General features: G+C 42.9%; 1 protein-coding gene across 1 annotated transcript; it reads right to left on the bottom strand.

Moving 5' to 3' along the window:
- Positions 1-3,831: 3,831 nt before the first annotated feature.
- On the bottom strand, positions 3,832-20,644 carry CRKL (CRK like proto-oncogene, adaptor protein). Its single transcript, XM_005503881.3, has 3 exons — positions 19,808-20,644; positions 16,891-17,353; positions 3,832-7,751 (listed from the first exon to the last, which is right to left on the bottom strand). The coding sequence occupies exons 1-3, from the start codon at positions 20,119-20,121 to the stop codon at positions 7,617-7,619; spliced, it is 912 nt and encodes a 303-aa protein (XP_005503938.1). The 5' UTR covers positions 20,122-20,644; the 3' UTR covers positions 3,832-7,616.
- Between the last annotated feature and the right edge of the window lie 695 nt (positions 20,645-21,339).

Genomic DNA, 21,339 nt, shown 5'->3' on the forward strand with positions numbered 1-21,339 from the left:
CTCTTTGAGGTCAGTGGATCAATGGTATCACTGGTCACAAGATGAGGGCAAAAAAGAAACAGTCGGGTGTTACAGAAATGGATTCAGCATGTGGAAGTCCCAGTGAGAGTTCCTGTACTACCTTATAATCCAGATCAAATTAGTAGAGTAACATAAAATACCGTAAAAAAACCATGGGGTTGGAGTCTGGAAATACATGGGCCCATTACTGCACTGTGACGAAAAATGGGCTAGTTTGATTTTAATGCTTTTGATGACAAGGATAGTGAGGGTGTGCTCTGAGGCCTGGCTGGCTTTGTCGGTTCTGTCAGGACCACCCCTGGGGGTCTCGCTGCCTGGCTGGGCTGCAGAGCGGTGGGGGGCTGAGCAGGAGCCGAGTGCCAAGAGTTTCAAACCGGCTCCTGTTGTTCACTTATGTCAGTCCCTTCTGTCTTTTCAAAATAGCGTCCTCTCCGCTGACTTGCTGGTCCTGCCAAGTCGGCTGAATCTGGGGTGCTGGGGCAGCCGGGGGATGGCAAAGCAGCTCGTCCAGCGCTGCGTGACACACAAGCGAGAGCGGCTCTTGCCCCAGGGTCTGTGAGAATTCATTGGTTAATGCAGATTGGGAAACACAGTACAGCGGAGGGGCATTAGCAGGATCCACGCCTTCTCTTGTGCTGTGCTGCTTAATTTCTAGACTAAATGCAAGATTACAAGTGGAGGATTTTTCAGTGCTGACTTTCAGCTGCCCTTGTTGGACGAGCCAGGAGGCACAAAGCAGGAGCCTGTTCCCTGCGGAGTCCCCAGATTTAGCTCTGATCCCGATTGTCTGCTGTGCCAGCGGCAGGTTAGACTAATAACTCGTGCAGGGAGGGTTCTAGTTACAAAATGCCTGGAATGAAGCGAGCAGGTGCTGGGGAGGTTATCTGAGGAGACGGCTGCGTTAGTTCTCTGTCCTCCCTCGCTCCCCCGCCTGCCTCAGAGGCGTCGCGGGTGACATCTCCTGCAGGTGAGGCTGCGTGTGCCGCACCCGGGGCTGCTGGGTTCCCCCAGAGCAGCTGTCACACGGCTGAGCAGGGGCAGTAGCTCAGCTTGTAGCTCCCAAAGCTTGTGCTGGTACGAAGAAGAGACAGGTCCGAGTCCCGGGATGGGTGCTGGGTTCCCAGGCCGCTCCTGTCGGGGGTCCCGCTGGAGCAGCGCACTGAGCCCAAGGTGGGCACACAAGTCGTGTTAATGAGCTACATACAGTAACTGGTGCAACTCGGGCTGTAAGCGAGCTCTCCGGGCTCACATTTCAGTGCAGGGGGCTGACTTTGGGACAGCTGTGATGGTTTCTTGCCCTGCTGCAGGCCTGTCTCTCTTGGCCTCGCAGTCCTGCTGCAGGAAGGCTCAGCTGTTTGCTCAGTGACTGCCACAGTTTGCAGCTCGGGGTATTAAGGTAACCTGAAATTGGAACTGCTGTACCTTACCCCGCTGAGCTGTGACTTGTGCTTCAACAGCTGCTACGAGAGCAGCTGATCTGCCCCCTAGAAAAAGGCAGAGGGGACAGCAAGGGACAGAAAGCGCTACAGCTGCTCCAAGGTGGGCCATTCCTGCTGGCAGATACAAACCTGAGGAGCTTTCCTACATGCGCAATCACGCTATCGTAATAAAAAATTACGAGGAAACACGTTCTTTTGCTGTGACACCATTTTATTTGAGCATGTTTAGGCACATGTCCTACTGGTGTAAGCTGAAGCAGGGATACATGTGGTTGGCTCTAAAGGGGTGTTTGTTATTCTACTGGTTTAGAAATAAAACCTTTTGATTAAATGAGGGTGAGAAACTGGTAAACCCAGCTCATCACAGCTAGCTTGCACATAAAAATTATGGCTTACACTGCCTGTTGTTGGACTGACCTAACCAAACTAGTTCAGATTTAAATTAGTGAAAGCCTGCATGCAGGTAAGCCAGAAATAAACCCAGTTTGAGTTACTGCTTGTTTCTAGTTACCTTTGACTTTTTGCTGAGCCAATTTGGCTGTTTCTGGAGCTTTAGGTACAAAACCCGAGTCCTGACTGCAGCGAGAGGGCTGTGCCGGCCCTGGGAGAAGCTGAGCGTTGGGAGCTGCCGTCCCCAGCTGGAGAATCACCCAGGAGGTCAGTGTCAGCGGTAAGAAGCCAGAGAGAGGGAGGATGAGTGAGCTGTGGGTGCTGGAGGGCTGCACTGCTGGGATTCACACGAGAGCAGGCAGGAAACAGCTGCATTTTAAAATGCAGAGACAAATCCCAGTCCCTTGCAGCCCCCTCGGACTGTGTACTGGTCACTACTGGTAAATGAAACGTGCCGCGGTAAAGCAACCCACTCCTGGTGCAAGTGGTAAAGGAGTCATTTCTGAACACATTGTGAGATAAGGAAACGTAGATTGCTGTGGCCTCGCTTCAATATGAAGTGGTACAGATTTACACTTGGTGACACCTGATGCATTTTGAGGTACAGATAGTTTTTCATGTACAGAACACAGGCATTCCAAACCTGCCCAAGCCCCCGGCTATGAAAGCACTTTGTGTCCCGCTGCTTAATAAAAGTGGCTGTAGATGCTGCAGTTCAGTGTCAGAGAACTCTGGGTGTTGCCAGCACAAAGCCCAGCCCAGGCCCCTGTCTGATGCAATTGCTGTTCCTGCTCCACCCCTGCAGCACCATTTGAATCGTACCCAGAACAGCGCTGCTGCTGCAGCACCCGTGGCTGTAATGCAGCGTGTAGGAAGCAGACAGCTGGTATAGCAGGGGATGCTCAGTTTTGCTACTTAAATAGTAAAGGAAGAGCTACTGAAGATGTCAGGAGCAGGAGCTGCAGTAACCTACTCGTACGTCCAGCCGATGGCATACACAACAGTTTGAAATGGGGTTATCAGGACTGCTACACGTGCCTTCCCTGTGCCTGCTTGAGTATTTGAAATACTACGGCTTTTCTCTGAAATGTAACGTGCTAAATGTGACTATTTGATGATAAAACGCTATGCAGAGTTGGCTATCAACGTTTATTAACATAGCAGGGAAATCTGTACTCCAAAGACGACAAACACAGGCTGTGAACATACCCACAAGGAGTCCACGGAAGCAACACAAGCTGTTTAGACTTTGCCTTTGCAGCAGCTGAGTGTCCAACGTTCCTCTTCAGTTTTTCTCCTATGTAAAATCGTCTCAACTTTCAACCCATTGTTAATGATTTAACTGAATAATCCTAAATATTGAAGAAACTGAAGTTCTAGTTTGTGCTATTCTTGATTTGGATTGACTGTAAAAAGGCAAAAGACAACATCCTATTTTTGACTGGCAAAAGCAGATATAAACATTATGCTGACACCTTCCAGCAGTGGCTGGAATGCCAACACCCCGCTCTGCACTACCCGCACAGGTTGTGCCGTGTTCATTTAAACAATAACAAGCTAAACTCAAACCACGTGCGTGAACCGGTCATTCACACGAGCACCATCAAGGGCATCCCAGTAAACGAAGGCTGTGGTTCCTAGAGACCTGTAGAAGCCTGGGCAGAGGAGCAGTGTTAATATGGCGATAGGAAGAGCACTGAAGTGACAGGGGTGACAATCTGTGTAACCAGAGATGCATCTTTTTCAGGTGACTCTCCGGATCGCAGCAGCAGAGTCTGAGAAGAGGCGTGAGGATGGAATAGGAGAGTATCCGTGCAGCCTGGAAACAGCGTTTTCTCGTGCTTAATCCTCCCCTGGATTCTGGAAAACTTGGATTTGCACTGTCACGCACCACAAAACAGGGCAGCGTCATGACAGAGTAAGGACTTAAATGCTTTGCTGATATTGTCAAGGTTTTAAGACTAAAGACAACAAATAATACTGCAAGTTGAGGCAAGTTTTATTTAGACTGTACAAACAGGGCACTGGGAAAAAAAAAATAACAAACAGTGGCTTGATGTTGGGACCAGTTCTATGAAATAAGTGGAGTAAGAAATTAAAAAGGCACTAATCTTAAGAAAAGACACTCCATGTATTCTAAGAATATAATTCATTTAATACTGTTAATCTTATAGCACAAAAAATAAAACAAGCTATAATCCCCCAAAATAAATTTTAAAAGCTTACACTTAATATTATTGCCTGAAGATCATGGTCTTTAAATTACATATTGTGTTTTAAAGTTTACACAGTGAAGACTGTCTCAAATACAAGGCCACCTTTCCCACTGCAATAATTGTATCCTTGTCCCAAAACACACTTTCATTTAACACAAGTAAACAGAAAATGACAACTATACAAGAATGCTTCCACTGGTCCCAAAAGGCAGTCTTTTAGGCAGGTCTCACTTTCAAATGCAGGTTTTGAGGAAAATGCTTGAAAACTTGACTAGAAAACAAAGGCAGCCCACTCATTCCCCGGATGTTAATACAATATAAAAAGTTACTTCACAGGCACATGAAATGGCACAAAGAATGCTGTTTTTCCCTTTACAAAAATAATGCTCAGGCTCTTCAGAGCCTCAACCCAAACAGGATATTCCCTTTTGTTTATTCTTTCCCAATTTGTAAACAATCATGAATTAAATTAGCGCTTATCCAGTGATGGACACTGATTAAAACAGGTTTCATTTAACCTTTCAGACTGGTCGGAGGCTTTGATGTCTATATACACGTGTACACAACAGAAGGAAGTCGAACAGCCTTTCAGGATAGTTAACTACTGTGGCACCAGGTAATTAAACCAGCTCCTAGTTCAAAAGCAAGAACAACTTTAATGGTGCATAGATTGAAGCCATCACTTGTAGGCTCTCATGCTTCATATTAAGTATTACCTTACACGCCCAAGGAACATTTACACTCAAATTTAAGAGGCTTCATAAAGCAACAGACAGCACACATGTAAGCAAGCAACAGGCGATTGAGGATCCAGAGTCCGTCAGAGAGAAACACAACTGATCAAATGCAGTCTTTGTAGGAAAATACTTGTCTCGTAGTAAAACAGCAAAGACGCACTTTGAAGCAAGGTCACGATCAGCTCAGGCTGGGCAGTATGCTACACTTAAACCATTTAACATACCTGACCCGCAAAGCTGCGACTCAGAGAAACGCTGCTCATCTATGGCCTGAAACCAGGTGCACAGAAATTTAAGAATTCCTGTCTTTGCATCAGATGCCACTGCACACAAATTTTGCATAGTTTTGAAGGTAAAATATTTTGCTTTCCTGCAGTATCAGAACATAATTAGACCTAAAACAATGCTTGTGTTCAGAGTGTATACCTGATTCAATGGGGGGATGAGTCAAGACATTTATTTCAGTGAAAAAAAATCCAGGTTAAAAGCCGTGTTCAAGATGTCGAACCTCACAGTACTTATTTACCATGCAAAGGAAGAATTCCACAATCAGTCTTCTGAAGAGCTGCCTGTAACTAGGTCAGGTCTGAAATAAGATTTCTCTGCAGCAGACTGAGTTTAGTGCAGTTTCTGTATTCGAAAGATGACTTTCAGTAGTACAATTATGTAGTAAACTTACGGGTATCTAGTTGGGGCACAGAAAAAGCATGACCTACTTTAGTTGAGAGAGCTGCATAGCTTTTCCTTGCAAGACAAAATGTCAGTGCCTATTGTCAAGAATTACAGCACCAAACACTTCAGTCAATGCTACTCTACTTCACAGTTAATTTGGTAGTAAAATGCTCTACAAGAACTTCTAGACTGTCAGCCACTTGATCAATACTACAGAAAACAGCTAATAAAAAAACCCGGCATTTTGAATGTCTTGTTGCAAACACCATTTTTGCATCTTATCAGTGCCTTCCAATTAAGGATCTCGTAGCACTTTCACATGAGCTAAAAACAACGTGCTTTTATTAGGATCAAGTGACACAAATCAACAAGAAAACATGCTGGGACTTAAGACAACAACTTTTATATAATTTGACATTGATAAGAACTGGTGAGATCCTGCAGGTGTCTGGCGTTTCTCATTTTGCTACAACTGACAGCCTTCCAAAGCTGAAAAATGGGGGCTGCTGTTTTCCTGTCAGCTTCCACAACAGACATTTTTCTTTAACCAGGCCGGCTGAAAAGGGAGGTTTTGTAGTTGTAGTCTTTGCGGGCGCGTATTCTGTGAATTCGGTGTTCACTTATTTTTAAAAGAGCATTCCAGTTCACCTACAAAACACATTTAAAGAAGGTGGCACAGGATATCACTGTACCTAAGTTCTCATATCCTGTACACAGGCTAAGGACCTAACCTGTGGGGCATGAATTGTACTTATTTACCTGCAGCCATATAGTTCCCTACTGTAAGTACAATTACAGCAGTATAGCTTATGTACAGAAAAAGGAAAAGAAGCTATACTGATAATAGACACCTTTGTGGCCTCCTCCAGCCTGAGTGTTAATTTCTCACATGGGGAACCCAGGCAGCTGATTCCAATTAACCATTTTCTAGAGGATGCTGGGAGGGGGGCGGGGATCTGGGGCATATATAAAGCAGAGCCGACTCAGTTAGAAGGGTAAAATAAAGATAGCATGCAGAGGACTTGGGATGCAAGCAAGGAGCGGGCAGAAATAAGATGAACGCAGCTCTGGAGGAGAAGTACAGCAATGTGGAGACACCCTGGAAAAATGGTACTGTGTTTGAAAACAAGCTTTCAATGAGCTGGGGCTGGCATAGCTAGGAAACTTTGGAGAGATAAGGGAGCCTGTAGAGAAATGGGTATAAAAGGTTTATGTTTAAATAGGAGGATTTTATCAGTATTTATTAAGTTCTTCTGTCCCACTCCTACCTCTCCACACCATGGCAATCTGATCCATCTGTCTACCAAGTAACAGCTCCGTGACAAGCACGTCTATACTAGTAAAACTACACTTTTAACACTGCAGAAGAGCTGTATGTAGACCAGGCCAAAGTGTTTCCCTTTAAATCTAACTTTCTACAGTTAGTGCTTGCAAAAATCAACAGAAATGCATTAAGTATGTCAAAAACAGGTTACAAGTTTCAACCCCTCCTAAGTTTCCTTATAAATAAATGCCTCAGCGTCAATACAGCTCAATCAATGGTTATTTGCATTTAACACACACTGTTTCAGGAAGGTCAACAACAAGCTTAAGAGTTAACAGAAAAGAGCAGCTTCTAATACAACTGCTTAGAATACATAAGCTTCAATTATTGTCCTTTAAAGAGACCATAATTTTAAATGTACTACCTTAGGACAGGTTCTCTTAAAACTAAGTCTTCTTCAGTCCTAAAATTGCATTTTTGTTGTTGCTTTTTGTTGGACAGTAACACACAAGTTGCATGTTTGATCTAAGATTAGGGCTCTTCCTACTGAGCAAGCCAGAAAAGGTCCATGGAAGTCTCAACATGAAAGGTTTTCTTCCCATACTTCTCTGCTATATACCAGTTCAGTCTTCTCCAGCTTAAGGCCCAACAGAGTTTTAAAAGTGAAATTAAATTCTGGATGATGTAATTATGGTATGAAGGTCAGGCAGTGACTTCAGTTGTATGTATTCCAAATGTATATTAAAAGAACCGTCGAACTGCAGCAAGCTGGAAAACGGGCAATGCTAGCAATGTGCCATTAAGTCATCATCCCACCTCAAACAATGCTAACGGTAGCCAGGAAAATGAAGCAGCAGTGTAAATTGGGCAGAGGGAATCATTCATTCTCATCAGGGTTTTGAGGGTCAAATATTTTGACATGCGTGAATGGGAAGAGCCCTTTTCGACCGTTGACTTCTCCTTCCCACTGACCGTTTATATTCATCCTTGTAACCTTCACAATATCTCCAACCTGCATAATTAAAAAAAAAAAGTTATCAAACACGGAAATCTCACCTCTGATACTCTGAACTAAATGTACATTTACATATTCAGGCAAATTGCTGAACTACACTTTTTCCTACAGGAAAGCTTACACCTTCATGCAGCCATAATATATTTAGCTTAGATATAATTAACATCACAAAGGCCAGAGTTGCAATATCCATTCAAACAAAAGAGCACAGTTCTCATACTGACTTTAGCATCAGATGACTTATTTCGGAGGAAATTTAGTTTTTCAAAGAGAGATTCCTCTGGCAAACAAACCATTACTTGAAGTTCTAGTTCCAATTACCACAGTGCAAGAAGCTTAGGTAGTTCCTAAAATAATGGTACACTTCTGGAACAGGCAAAAGCAATCTCAATTTTATTTTAAGTATTAGATATACAGATTCTAGCATTATTTGTTGTTTTCACCTCTACTTCCTGTCAGTGAATTTGACACAGGAACCACGACATGTCAGACCTTTCCTACCATAATTGTGTCTCTTTCTATTCAGTAGTGGAAGATGAGAAGAGCTAAACTATGATCAAGAAGAAACATCAGCCCAAATGATACTAAGTTATATTCTTACTGTTGTTCAATGCCTGTACTTAATTTGGATAATTTACAAAGCAAAATATCCAATATGACAAGCAGCATTTAATATCAGCTAAATAGTAATTTCTCCCTTCAACGCTTCAGAATAGCTGAACGTGTGGTCTGTTGCAGCAGCTCTCTGACTTTACACCTCCCTTCCTGTTTACTTCACTTGCTCTGTGGCAACTATAGTAAATATTAGAAAAGTGACACTAGCAGCAAATAACGAACTTCACAAAAAGTAGAACCAGCCTTTGACTAATGGCCAACAGTTCTTTAGTTTTCTCCCTAAACTCGGCCCAAGCTCTTCGTAGTTGAGTCTCAGCTTACCAAACCACTTCTGTGAAATCCAAAGCTTTCAATCTTCTTATTTAAGGAGAAAACAGATGTTAGTCCTGATACAGTGTGTATAACAATTTGTCTAGGTTATCTAAAGAGTATTACAATTTAGAACTGATGCAGATAGTTTAAGGACCTGGTCGAGGGCCTCAGATTAAAACTTTTCACGTAAGACCTGTATATTTTCTGTTAAAGAATGAAACCCTGAGTTTGCAAAGTAGTGTGTGTCGCTAGATGATCAAAAGCCTGTTTAAACCAGTTACCATTACTCCAATAGATAGTTTTTTTAAGATCACTCAGAAGCAAGAACCCTTAGGTGAAGATTAAGATACTATAATAAACTCCTTGGCAGCCACTCTGTGTTATATCTCTTAACAATTTTCAAACTTTGAAACTCTTTGTAGGAATTCGAGCTTTATGTTGCATGTTAGAATGAAATTAGGCATTTAAGCAAAATGTGTTGCTGCTCCCTCACTTTTTTCTCCACTGCTTGTGGGACTGACTGTGTCCTGTCTGCCCCTCTTCCCCCTCCCATTTGAAACTGTCACACTTGGAACAACTGTAATTTGGTGGTTTTTAGGAGAGGAGAAAACCCTCAGAATTCCCATAAATTCTTGGGATATAATTGAGACCATGTTACTTTCTTAAATATACATATTTTCTTATGCCATTCCTAAACTCAAACATGAAGCCAGTATATACTATTCAGTAGTTATACACTGCCCATGATGGCTGGCACATACATAGAGCATTAATTTGACTGGTTTTCATCTCTTCACATACCAGTGCAGCATGCTTCAAAAATTGTGTATTTGCTAACAAGCACAATTTGTCAAACTTTTCACTGAACAGAAAGCTTTAAATAGTAACAAGATGACCTAAACAGGAACCTAACAAATGTCTCTTTAGGAAAAGGCTGATAACATCTATAAATACTCAGTGTTACATTACTATATTTAAATAACCTTTGAGGACAGATTCGAGTACCAAGTTTTAGACCCAAATTCAGGAAGATGCAGCCAATATAACAACAGTTGAAAATGATAAGAAACTGCATTTGCACTGCACCCTAAAACCAATCCACTCTCAAACACTTCAATCTTATTCATGAAAGAAGAAAACACAAAACATCTTTAGTACACTGGATCAAAAACACCGTCTTGCATTTTCTGAGTCTGACAATTTAATTCTGCTCACGTGCCATAGAGATGAATCCATTATTTATTTTGAAGCTCTAGAAAAATATATCCTTCAATGTGACTCCGAAAGATTTCTAGCACATAAATAGGTTTGGGAGTCTTGCTTCAGCTAAGTAAAAAAAAAAAAAAAAAAAAATTACAACACAAGTGTGTTGCATTGCAACAAACTACCATATAGATTAACAATGTAAAATGTTCTTCAGGCAGCTGAGTGGGCAAAGTTGCTACAAATCAGTATCTAATATTTAATACACTATTTTTTTCAGAGAGCTTTTTAAGCCAGTCAGAAGGATTGCCTTATGATTAGGCACAGGACAGAGTCAGGAGACCTGGTTCTATTCTCATCTCTGCCACAAACTTCCTGTGTGACTCTGGACAGCTCATGGCCCTTATCTGTAAATTAGGATAATGCTTCCTTAGTCTCAGCATCTCTCAGATACGTTAATTCCCTTGTAAAGCACGCCAGCATCACTGGATGGAAGTATCAACTGCTGAAATGAGTAATACTCCTGAAATGCAGCCATTTGGTTCCACCCAAATGATAAAAATCAAAATGTATTTTAGATGGCATCCTTTCATTATGTCCCTGTTACAGCATGAATTCAAAGCCCTGGGGAAACAAGCCATGGAATGTGCCAGTCAGAAAGGTTACTTCACTCACTCTAGACTCTTCCATACCTGTCTTCCATTTGAAGCTGATTCACACACTGCAAAAGATTTCCTGCGTGCCATTTTAGTCACACAGTCAACCAATTCAACATGTTTTACAGATATTCCAACAAAGGTATGTTAACAGTTCTATAGCTGGTAGAGTTCTGTAATATAAGTTTAAGGAGAAAAAAAACACATTAAAACTCTAAATCATCATTTTAGCCCACTGGGTCAATAGCTATAGAAAACATATTGCTTTTTGGAATTTATGGAGTGTTGAATCTTGGCCATTACCCTAATAAGTGTAACAACTCACCTTTCTTGGCAACACTAATATTGGTACCAAAATCTAAACAGTTGTTCAGAGCAGCTGGCTGTTCTGGAGAAGAACAAACAAGGCTCAACACTAAGAAATTACCTGATATCCCATTGTCCCCAAAAGGTGTAAAGCTGAGCTACACAAAAGAGGCAGAGTTTAGTCACACTGCAACAGGACAATGTGACACTGAAGTAGCTGGTGCTTTATGTATTGGAAGATTCAATAAACCAGCAGGCTGAAAGCACAGCTTAATTGTCCTTCACTTCTGAAGCTGTGTGCCAGAAGACTTAACAGCTGATGCCCAAACCTGAGAATCAATCAGTTCAGAGGACTTTCAGCCATTCTTGAGACAGGAAAGCAGGTCAAAAGGTAGCACAGAAATGTTGAAGTCCTAGATACTCTTGATCTAGCCTCATCTAGGAACAGAGCAAAACAATACAAATTTGCATGTCAAGTATAGCTAGGACAATTGCCAGAGCTGGGGTTGCAGCACTGTGGCCAAAGTGCTGCTCTTCATTAAATGATGGTAGCCTGTCTCCATCTGATGAAGCTCGCTGTCATGACTGTACAGAAATAAGAAAGCTCTAAGCTCCCACAGACCATCATTCTTCAGCCACACTGAATCTCAGTGTAGCACAGGATCTTGTCTAGGTTATCCATATCGCTTTCAGTTTCATCTGCAAACAGTTCTGAATGTGCATGTGTATTAAATTGTGAGAGACTGAGCACTAACATGAGAGCCATAAATAACTTTGACTGGAAAAGGAGGAAGTTATAAAAATTCAGATTGCACACAAAATATCGAGAGTAATTGTCTGTTGTACTTTCAAAGGTCACGTACTGAAAAGCTGGTGCACGTCAGCACAGACACAGGAATCCTGCTGCCAGTGTCACTTTCAATTCAATAGTTCTCAGAGCTAAAGCTGCCTGATCAACACTGCACACAAGTATAGGCTCAATATTTTGCTTAAAATCTATATCTTGTGGGTCAGATGTATTTTAATGTTTAACACAGCTTGGCTTAAGAAAAGCACAATGCTTGTTGTCTAGTGAAAGAAGTAGCCTAATTTCCTAATTAAGAAAGTTCAACTACTAGCACATTTTGGCCTACTTGTCTCAACTTTCCTTTGAAGAGGAAAAGTTAACTGTAACCTAATTGTAACAAGCCCAAGAGAAATATTGTAAGTCAGTTATAACTATGGTGAATGGATATTTATTTCACCAAAACATGTCAGTGACAGGTTAACTCTGTACAAGCAAACATACATGTTTGATACATCAAGAACAGATAAACTAGTTAATACTGTAATGCCAGCACAGGTCTAGAAAAAGCCATAATTGGTATAAACACTTTGCTATAAAAATACAGTGAAGCTCTTGCATCAGGGAATAGTGTGGCCAGCAGGACAAGGGCAGTGACTGTCCCTCTGTACTGGGCTCTGAGGAGGCCACACCTCAAACCTGGGGTCAGTTTGGGGCCCCTCACGACAGGAAAGCACTTGAATTGATGGAGTGAATTGAGAGAAGGGAATGGAGCTGGGGAAGGGGTTGGAGCACAAGTGTGATGGGAGCAGCTGAGGGACCTGGGGGGTTCAGCCTGGAGAACAGAAAGCTGAGGAGAGACCTTCTTGCTCTCTGCACCTGCCTGAAAGGAGGTTGGAATGGGAGAAGAGACTGACCCCCACTCAAGTACCAAGCAATAGGACAAGAGGAAATGGCCTCAAGTTGCGCCAGGGGAAGTTTAGATTGGATTTTAGGAAAAATTTATTCACCAAAAGGGTTGTCAGGCATTGGAACAGGCTGCCCAGGGCAGTGTTTGAGTCACCATCCCTGGAACAGTTTAGAAGATGTGTAGATGCGGTGCTTAGGGACATGGTTTAGTGGTGGACTTGGCAATATTAGGTTAATGGTTGGACCTGATGCTCTTAAGGGTCTTTTCCCACCTAAACAATTCTGTGATTCTTGTTTAAGAAAAGATCTTCAGATTCCATAACACTGTCATGTCAAGTCTGGAGATGAACTCTAAGACTACTATTACTGCCTTCAAAATGATCTATGACACTCAGTACAGTGTTTGCAATGTATTTAAATACCATTTTTCAAACACATGGCAGCCATAAGTCTAGTAGCCGCTGCTGGTCTCCAATTTTCTGGTTCTTTACACTTTCATTCAGTTTTATAAGTGAATTTGGAATTTGTTGTTCCTGTCCTAAATCAGCCTTCAAAGAGTTGGCTAATTTTTAAGGGAATTATCCACCGTTAGTTTATCTACTGACTATGCTGGACATAATGAACTTTGTTGTGTAAAAGTTAGCAATGAATCCAGTCAATCAGCTACTCTGGACCCAAACAAGATGTACCAATTATCAAAAGATAAGCTCCCTTAAAGTAAAGCATGGCAGGCCTCAGTCTGCTGGGCACTGTATATATTTCACATGCTGGTTAGAGCACGCCAATTTAAAACAAGGTTTCAGCAGCATATTATTGTTAACAGGCTGGCTACAGAGCTACAGGTTATTACATGCTGAGAAATTTTAAGCTAGACTTTGCTGCTTTGTATCACAGTAACAGTGCCAAGAATCTCTGCTCTTACAAAATTCATCACCTTATTAAAGTGCTATTCTGTATAAGCTTTGAACACAGGACTGCTCTCCTAGTTTTCCCAAAGAAAAGCATGACTGAAGAACAGCAGTACAAAACTGTAATGTATGGTTCTAGTCCAAATAAATACAGGACACTGTATCCCTGTCCTTCATATTCCTTCCTCTAGAGCACCAGAAAAGAAGGAAATTGCTCCTTGGCTAGAAGCACACAAGTAAAGAAACAGATCTGAGTGGCTGGGGTTTTTGTTCTTGTTTTGTTTGGCTTTTTTGGTTTGCTTTTTTTGTGTGTGTGTGGTTTGGTGGTTGTTGTTGGGGTGTTTGTTGTTGGGATTTGTTTGTTTGTTTTAATGCAGTATCCATGAAAATATTTCACACATTAGTAGAAAGTTAGTTGTGATGACAAACTGCAGGCAACACTAAATCTGCACTGCCAAGGTAACTAACTCAACTGACAACAGTATATGTAAATCTTAGAAATTCATTTAATCATCACAGGCCTTACTACTTGTTCACTGGTGCAGGGAGATGCCCAGAGTTATAGGTATACCAATTGTATGCTTTGAAATAGTAGCTATACTTAAAACTTTTATTTTAGGCTACAAATAGATTGCTATTTTTTTATTTTAGAGAATAAAGTAGAGCATATAATGAAGTAGGACCAAGTCAACGTTTAGATGTTGGTCACGTCAATAATACCAATACGAATGCTATGTCATTTGAGGCCAGCAAAGTCCAAATTGTAGTAAATGCTACATTAACTAGTATCCTTAAAGGAACAACATTGTAGTTGCCCTTAAACCGCCACATTCTAAATACTATTTAAAAGTTAAACAATCATTTTTCAACCAAACAGATTTTGTTTCAGATTTCCAGTAGAATATTCACTTGTTTTACAAGTTACATTTTTCATATGAGAAATTAACAAAAAATAAAATTATACCTTCCTTACAAAACAAACTTCTCCGTATAGCCTGTGAATCTTTCTTTTCTCAAACAAAACCGATAGTTTCTGTAAACAATAGTGTGCAGCAGAAAAACTGGACTTGCAAGCAGACAGCTTGCCTCATTTTCAAGCTGAATCCAGGAGAATGACATCCCTCCACTTAAAAGGAAGTTGAGCAGATTACTACGCAATAGCTTTATTTACTCCAGATGATATTCTCTTCCTTTTAAGTACCGTCTGTATACTGACCACACAAAGCTAGAACCAGCAAACATATTTTGTTCTCCTATTGTTTTATCAGTTTAAATGAGATCACACAACCAGGCACTGTATAATTGCACTAACAAGTGTTCTACCTGTCCAAGCTGAACTGTCATTTAGAGTACACCTATACTAAGGGGGAGTGCTGTTAAATACTATTATTTTCAAAAAACACCATTAACTTTCTTCACCAAAACATTCCCATAACGTGTTCTTTCTCTACCACTAGCTAGTTCAGTGCTCTTACAAAACAGAAGCTTCGAATGGTCCAAATTATTTAGTGACATGTAGAACCCTAATAAGGTTGGGATTAAATACATCATCAGGGCCCAGCAGGTGTTAGGCAATCTGAAGGAAGATCATTAAAAGCAGCTGGATTTTTTTCCTTCAGAGTAGTATATGTGACAAAAAAATATTGCTATAATAAGGTTGCTAAAGTTCCCTATGCATGGATATGGAGAAGCTGTAATGACTGATTTTCACGAAAATGTAGATCACATCCCAGAATTCTCCTTCTGAAGCCTCTTGAAAAGGCACAACATGGCTAAGGTGTGCTTGCAAAGAAAACAGACTACATAGGAAGACAAAATATGCCAACAATGAAAGACACAAAAACATGAGACAATAAGTGATTAGAATTTAGTGGAAGAGAAGCATCTCTCAAACAAAATTTGAAGGTTCAAAATAATTCAAACCTACATGCTGGTCAGAGAATTAATCCTACTGGTATACTACAGTAGCTAAAATGATGGCATTAACTAGGTCACAAAAGAGCAAGTCAGAAAAATCTATTTGTGAGGGCTATCCTTCCAAGCGGTTCTGCTACCCTGCAGCAAAGCAAGTTCCCTGAAGTAATTCCATGACGCATCGATAACCTAACAAAATCAATTGCGTGCCTTGCTTTGTTTTCAGAAGCATGAGTAGTTTTGGCAGGAATCTTCTGTACAGTGCAGTTGGCAGTGAATTTACACTTTGCTCTATAATAACTTTCACACACTGTTCACAAATAACAAGCTGCTAGTCTTCATAAGGCTCAAGAAAAATCCAGTGATACATATTTAACTTTTAACCCTGTAAGAGTAATAACCTGTAGATGTTTTAAAAATACAGGAGGAAAAACATTTTGGGAAACTATTATGAATAACTGGAAATCACAAATATAACCTTTCAGATTTCAGTCAAAAGCATCAGCTATAGGTAACAGCTTTAACTTGCAAAATAATTGAGCAAAGGCAACAGGAAAAGTTCAGAGGTATTTTTAAAACCATTATTATTTTACTTGCTAAAATGCTGTTGCTTCCTTTGGTTATTGCCTTGCATTTGCTCCTTGAAGTATTATAGCCTGTTCACATTTCATCTTTGAGACTAGCACTTTTTCCAGGTGAGAACTGGGTTAAGTAGCCTTCAGCATAATCTAAGTGTAAAAGTAACAGTCCCAGTGTTCTGGATGTAGCTTTAAAAACTTCTTCCAATCCATCATTTATGCAGGTTAAACTAAAATTGTAACAGGAATTCTTTACCATCTAAAGAATAAAGCTCTGAAGTCTTGAAGACATACCTAATAAAAAAATGCTTTGGCAAGCATAGGAACTTATTAAAGGCTCAACACAAGTTTAGAGGCTACACTACAGCCTTTTATTGAACCCCCTCGCCTCCAATTTATGTCTTAAGGTTTCTCAAATTCCACTTTTGAAAGCCAAAATATAAGAGACTACAGTACTTCTGGACCAGATACTCAAGTGCATCTCATACTGCACTCAAGGATCAGAAAGACTGTGTTAATCAGCAATCCTTACCTTTCTCTGAAGGATGCTACTGCCAGTTCTCAACCTGAAATACTGCAACAGTTAATAAAACATCTTTTTCCTTCCCCCAGATTAGGTGGAGAAGCAAAGTCATCCTCTCACTAGCACTTCCACAGGACGATGTATACAGTCCACTACCCTTGTAGCATATTTACACTGTTGAGTAGGCACAAAGAGAGGGTAAATACAGGTCCTGAAGTAACCTGGTCACTTTCCTCTAAGGAAGTGGTTCAGATGAAGCAATTTTTGTAGTTCTTTCTTCAGAATGTAACCTAACTTCTTCTCAGTCCCCTAACATAGATATGCAGACTCCATGTGAAGTCAACCGCACCATCTTTGCCACTGACAATTTTTAGTTTATCATTTTACAAAACAATCAAAAACCATAACACTTTACAGGAAAAACTTACCTCTAATGCCAGTGCAGTCTTGTCATAAGCACAGGGTACTCTCTTTTGGATAGCTTTGGCATAGACTGGTCCATTCTGTGTTGATGGTAGAGGATTGATCACTGCTCCAGGTGTACTGGATACTGTGGGAAGGGGACTTGCGGTTTGAGGCTGAGCATAAGCATGGGCAGGTTCCGGAATACCATAACTGTTGGAATTCCTGTTTCCGTGCTTCCCATGGGAAGATCTGACTAGCTTTTCTACATAAGGAACGGGAATCATCCCAATCCGACCATCCTTGTTTCTGGCGCTCCACCATTGTTCTTCTGGCTTCTCTATAATTACCAGTATCTCGCCCTTTTTAAAGGGAAGATCCTCAGCATCGTTGCCAGGAAAGTCATAGAGAGTCCGAACATACTCCACATTTTCTTCTGCAGTGGACAAAGCAGGAGCAGATCCAGATCCCATTGGTGGACTTGGATACCTGAGTTTAAAACAGATTTGATGTTTGGATTTATCATCAAATAAGACTATTTTCACAGCAATCTATTTTCATAATAAATTGTAGAATTTTATTCAAAGCAGCTGTCAGAAATCTTAACGTAGACAGGCCATAGCAGATACTTATTATCTAAGCTATGATAGCAAGAATGCATGTCATTAGCCTACTTTGATTCTCTTTTACTACTTGCAAAATAAGATGGAAGTCAAATCCCTATGATTTTTGCAAGATATGCCAGAATTCCTAAACAGAAAGATATATGCTTCTTTATGACACTCTGCTGCAGCCAAAGCTGGGGGAAAGAACCCTTTAGAAAGCAGTCACTGCATAAGCAAGAGCTCAGGAACATCTGCAGTGATGGTCAGAGCTCATTATAGACACAAAACAAACTGTTTTGCAAGTTTAAAATGTCATCTCCAAAAGGTGAAAGTGTTGTATGGCTATGTACCATTAACTACTTGATCCTACCACAAAAACTACCTCTTCATACTGTACTTTATGAAATTTAAAGAATCAACAACCTTGAAAAGCACAAGCACCCGAGTGTGATGTTCCCCTGAAAATGCCAGAGAAATAAGAATTAGCAATTACACTTCTAAAGCACATACCTTCAACCTCTATCCTAAATCTAGTCCATTAACTAAAAATAAATTAAAAAAAAAAAAATCCGGAAATGCTCCCTCTCATCCTCCCTCTTGCAACAGGAAGTCTCTTTCAAACAGAATTTTAAACTATCAATCATGCCATTGATTCTTCTAAAAGAGTTTATAACAAAAATCATGCTAAGGAAAACCATCGAGTCAATTTCACTTGTTGCTTTATAAAAAAGCTTGTCAATTCACAGTAGGCTAGATCACATCTGTCTCTGCATGCTGAGAGAACAATATGCAACCAAAACCTTGAAAATAAGGCAGTATTAAAATGTTCATAGAACATTTCACACAAGACTCCTAACAAATACCAAGTGAGCAAATGGAATGAGCTACGTTTTTAAGTGTTTTGAGAAAGCCAAGTCAGTCATTGTCATAAAGGATTAAGTTTTTTGCATCCAGAAAGGCACAACAGTACCCAGGCTAAGGAGAACAGAGCATAAAGACTGCTTCAGTGTGGACTTTTTTCCTCCCACCTCTCCACAAGTTTAAACATGCACATAACACTGGGCAGCTCTATGTTCCTGCAATGGTGAAAGTTGTTTGGGTTTTTTTGTTCGTTTGGGGTTTTTTTTGCATCCACCCATCTCTCTAGCCATAGCACCATCACTACCCAGAAGACTTCTCAGCCTTTGAGTTCTTGAAGCTAGTGCTTTCTGCTACATACTTCCCATCACCTGGCAGCTTTACAGAAAGACTTTCCTTGACCACTTAAGTCTTCCAACTTGACAAGCTATTGTCAGCCTTTGATAAGTTACTGATTGTTACTAAGAACTGCCCTATGCCAAGGTTAAATTGTGACTATAAACCTCAAAGTTTTTTTCCCCCCTAAGAACTTGCTAATCTGCAAAACATTGTAAGATTTTAAATGGCAGAAATCAGACGTGAACCAATTTGAATTTTCTTCTCTAATGTGTCACTATTTTTCTAGCTTTTATTTCACGTCATTCTATCCAGAAAGCTCAAACATTTTGAAATAAGATACTGGGCAATTTTAAAAATTAATTAATAAGGAGTATGTTCTAGAATTCTTGATAAGCAGCTTACTGATGCAAGTTGCAGGTATGTCCCATATTGGGAACAGGACAAAGAATGAGCTCTCAGCCAATTCACATTTTCCCATCCTCCTAGAATAGCATTTCTCAGTGTCATGTATGCAGATATAGATGAACGATGTCATAACCAAACTGTGAGAAATAAATACATTTTTTGGAGGTGGAAGTGCCACTCTAGAAGTGTGGGAAATGCTGTCCTAGAATGCATTAAAGCTGACTTAACAGCGTGAAGCAGTCTAACCACACAAAGGCCTGCTCTGTCGTAATCGGTGTGGATACAGGGCCAGAAAGCAACTTAAGTTCAGAGGTTGTACTTCAATCACTGAGACCACCAGTGAACCAGCTTCTCAACCATCATAGGAACAGAAGGACAATACCAGAAGAATAGGTTGACACAAAGCATGACCACACCCTCTCACAAGGCAATTGTAACCAGTAGGAAAGATGCAGAGGGTACCTTTACACGTGCCTACAGGCACTGTAAGGCCAGGCCACGCACGTTATATGGATGATCTGACTCAAAGAGCAACCCGTAATGGTCACTGAGATCCAGAGTGCTAAGATAGCCCACTGTTACAAACAGCTTCAAACAAGGGCCATAAACAAATGTTTCCCTAGTACACAGAGCATGGCCTTACAACAGTGTGAGGATCCTGGAGCTGCTAGGCTGGACTTAGGCACCCCCGCCTCGCAAAGCTGGCAGGGGGTGGGGCGGAGGGGGTGGCACTCACCTGGGCGCAGGCTCGATGAGGGTGGTGGTGTCCAGGTAGTGGATCTTGTAGAACTCCAGCAGGGCGGGCAGATGCTCGAACTCCTGATCGCCGATCTTAAAGCGGCGGTTGGGCAAGGAGTTGATGATGTAGTGGGAAACCCGGGAGTTCTCGGACACCGAGAGCACGTAGTCTCCCGGGCAGGTGGACGAGTCCCGCACCAGGAACATGCCGTGCCGCTGCCCCTGCAGCCGCGTCTGCGCCTCCGCCCGCGACACCGGGCCCACGTACCAGCTGGAGCGGTCCGACGAATCGAAACGAGCGGCGGAGGACATGGCTCCGGGCGGGGAAGGGGAAGGGAGAGGGGGAAGGAAGGTGAAGAGCCCGAAGGCCCAGGCGGAGGAAGAGACCCGGGGAAGAGAAGGCCTGGGAGGCGGAACGGGCTGTGGGAGAGAAGAAAGCGGCGAGCGCCCGGCCCCGCGGGGAGGAAGCTCCGGGAAAGGGGGATGCTGAGAAAGAAGCTCCGTGCCTCTGGAGACGGAGGACCGAGGGGCGGCTGGGGTGGGGCTGGCCAAACGCGGCGGTCAGGGCCCCCGAGTCTCCCTCAGCGGCGGGGTGTGCAGGGCATCCTTCCCGCCTCTCTCGGGCCTGCGGCTGGCGAAGAGCGGCGGCGGTTGACAAAGACAAGCGACCCGGCAAAAGGGCGAGGACAGCCTGCTACGGTGCCTCAGCGTCGGAGCCAGTCGCGGGGGAGGCAGAGGCGCCGGGCTCCCGCTTTCTCCTGTCGGTTCCCTCCCCTCTCAGAGCCGAGCACCAAAATGGCGGCGGCGCCCGGCGGTGGGAGTTCTCCCGAGACACCGCCCCGCGCACGCGCGCTGGGCTCCCGCCGGCGGGCGGGGTGGGGGGTGACCGGGCCGTGCCCGCCTCAGCGCCCGGGCGGCTGCGCTGAGGGAGGCGGCGGGCTGGGGCGGGTTCCGCGGCTAGGTGCTCCATCCTCGCGTCCTTCCCCGGTCCCTCCGGGCTCGAGTCACCCAGACCTGCCCCAGCGCGCGGGGTGACCCCGGTTGTGACGCGGATTAACTTGTTGAGTTAGTGGGGGTGCGAGACCCCCGCGCCTGCCGTGGCCCCTCAGAGAGCGGAGCCGTGTCCCCACACACCGCCTCCCTGGCGTGCTGCAGGGGCGCCAGATTTACCACAGGTCGCTGCCAAAAAACCCTGCCTGTTTTTCGGGCTGAGGGGAACTGAGGGGAAGCCGCCAATGTACCCCCTCCATCTTCTCCCCATCCGTCTCTCAGCCCGTCCTGTCCCCTCCGTGCCGCTTTGGCCCGGCTCCCCAGGCACATCCCGCTGCCCCCGGGGTCCCGCCGGCCCGACCTCGGGCCTCCCTCCCCGCTCCACACCTCCAGGCAGCCTGACCGCGGGCGGTTTGGAGACCGAGAGCACCTTCCCCGGGGTTTTATTGTTTGATTAGTTGATTACATTTTTTTTTAAGGAACAAAATGGACCGCTTCAATAACCTCTGATCTCGAGATAACCTCCTAGGCACCCAACGA

Source organism: Columba livia, chromosome 17 (genome assembly GCF_036013475.1).
Source record: "Columba livia isolate bColLiv1 breed racing homer chromosome 17, bColLiv1.pat.W.v2, whole genome shotgun sequence".
NCBI classification, from domain to species: Eukaryota; Metazoa; Chordata; class Aves; order Columbiformes; family Columbidae; genus Columba; species Columba livia.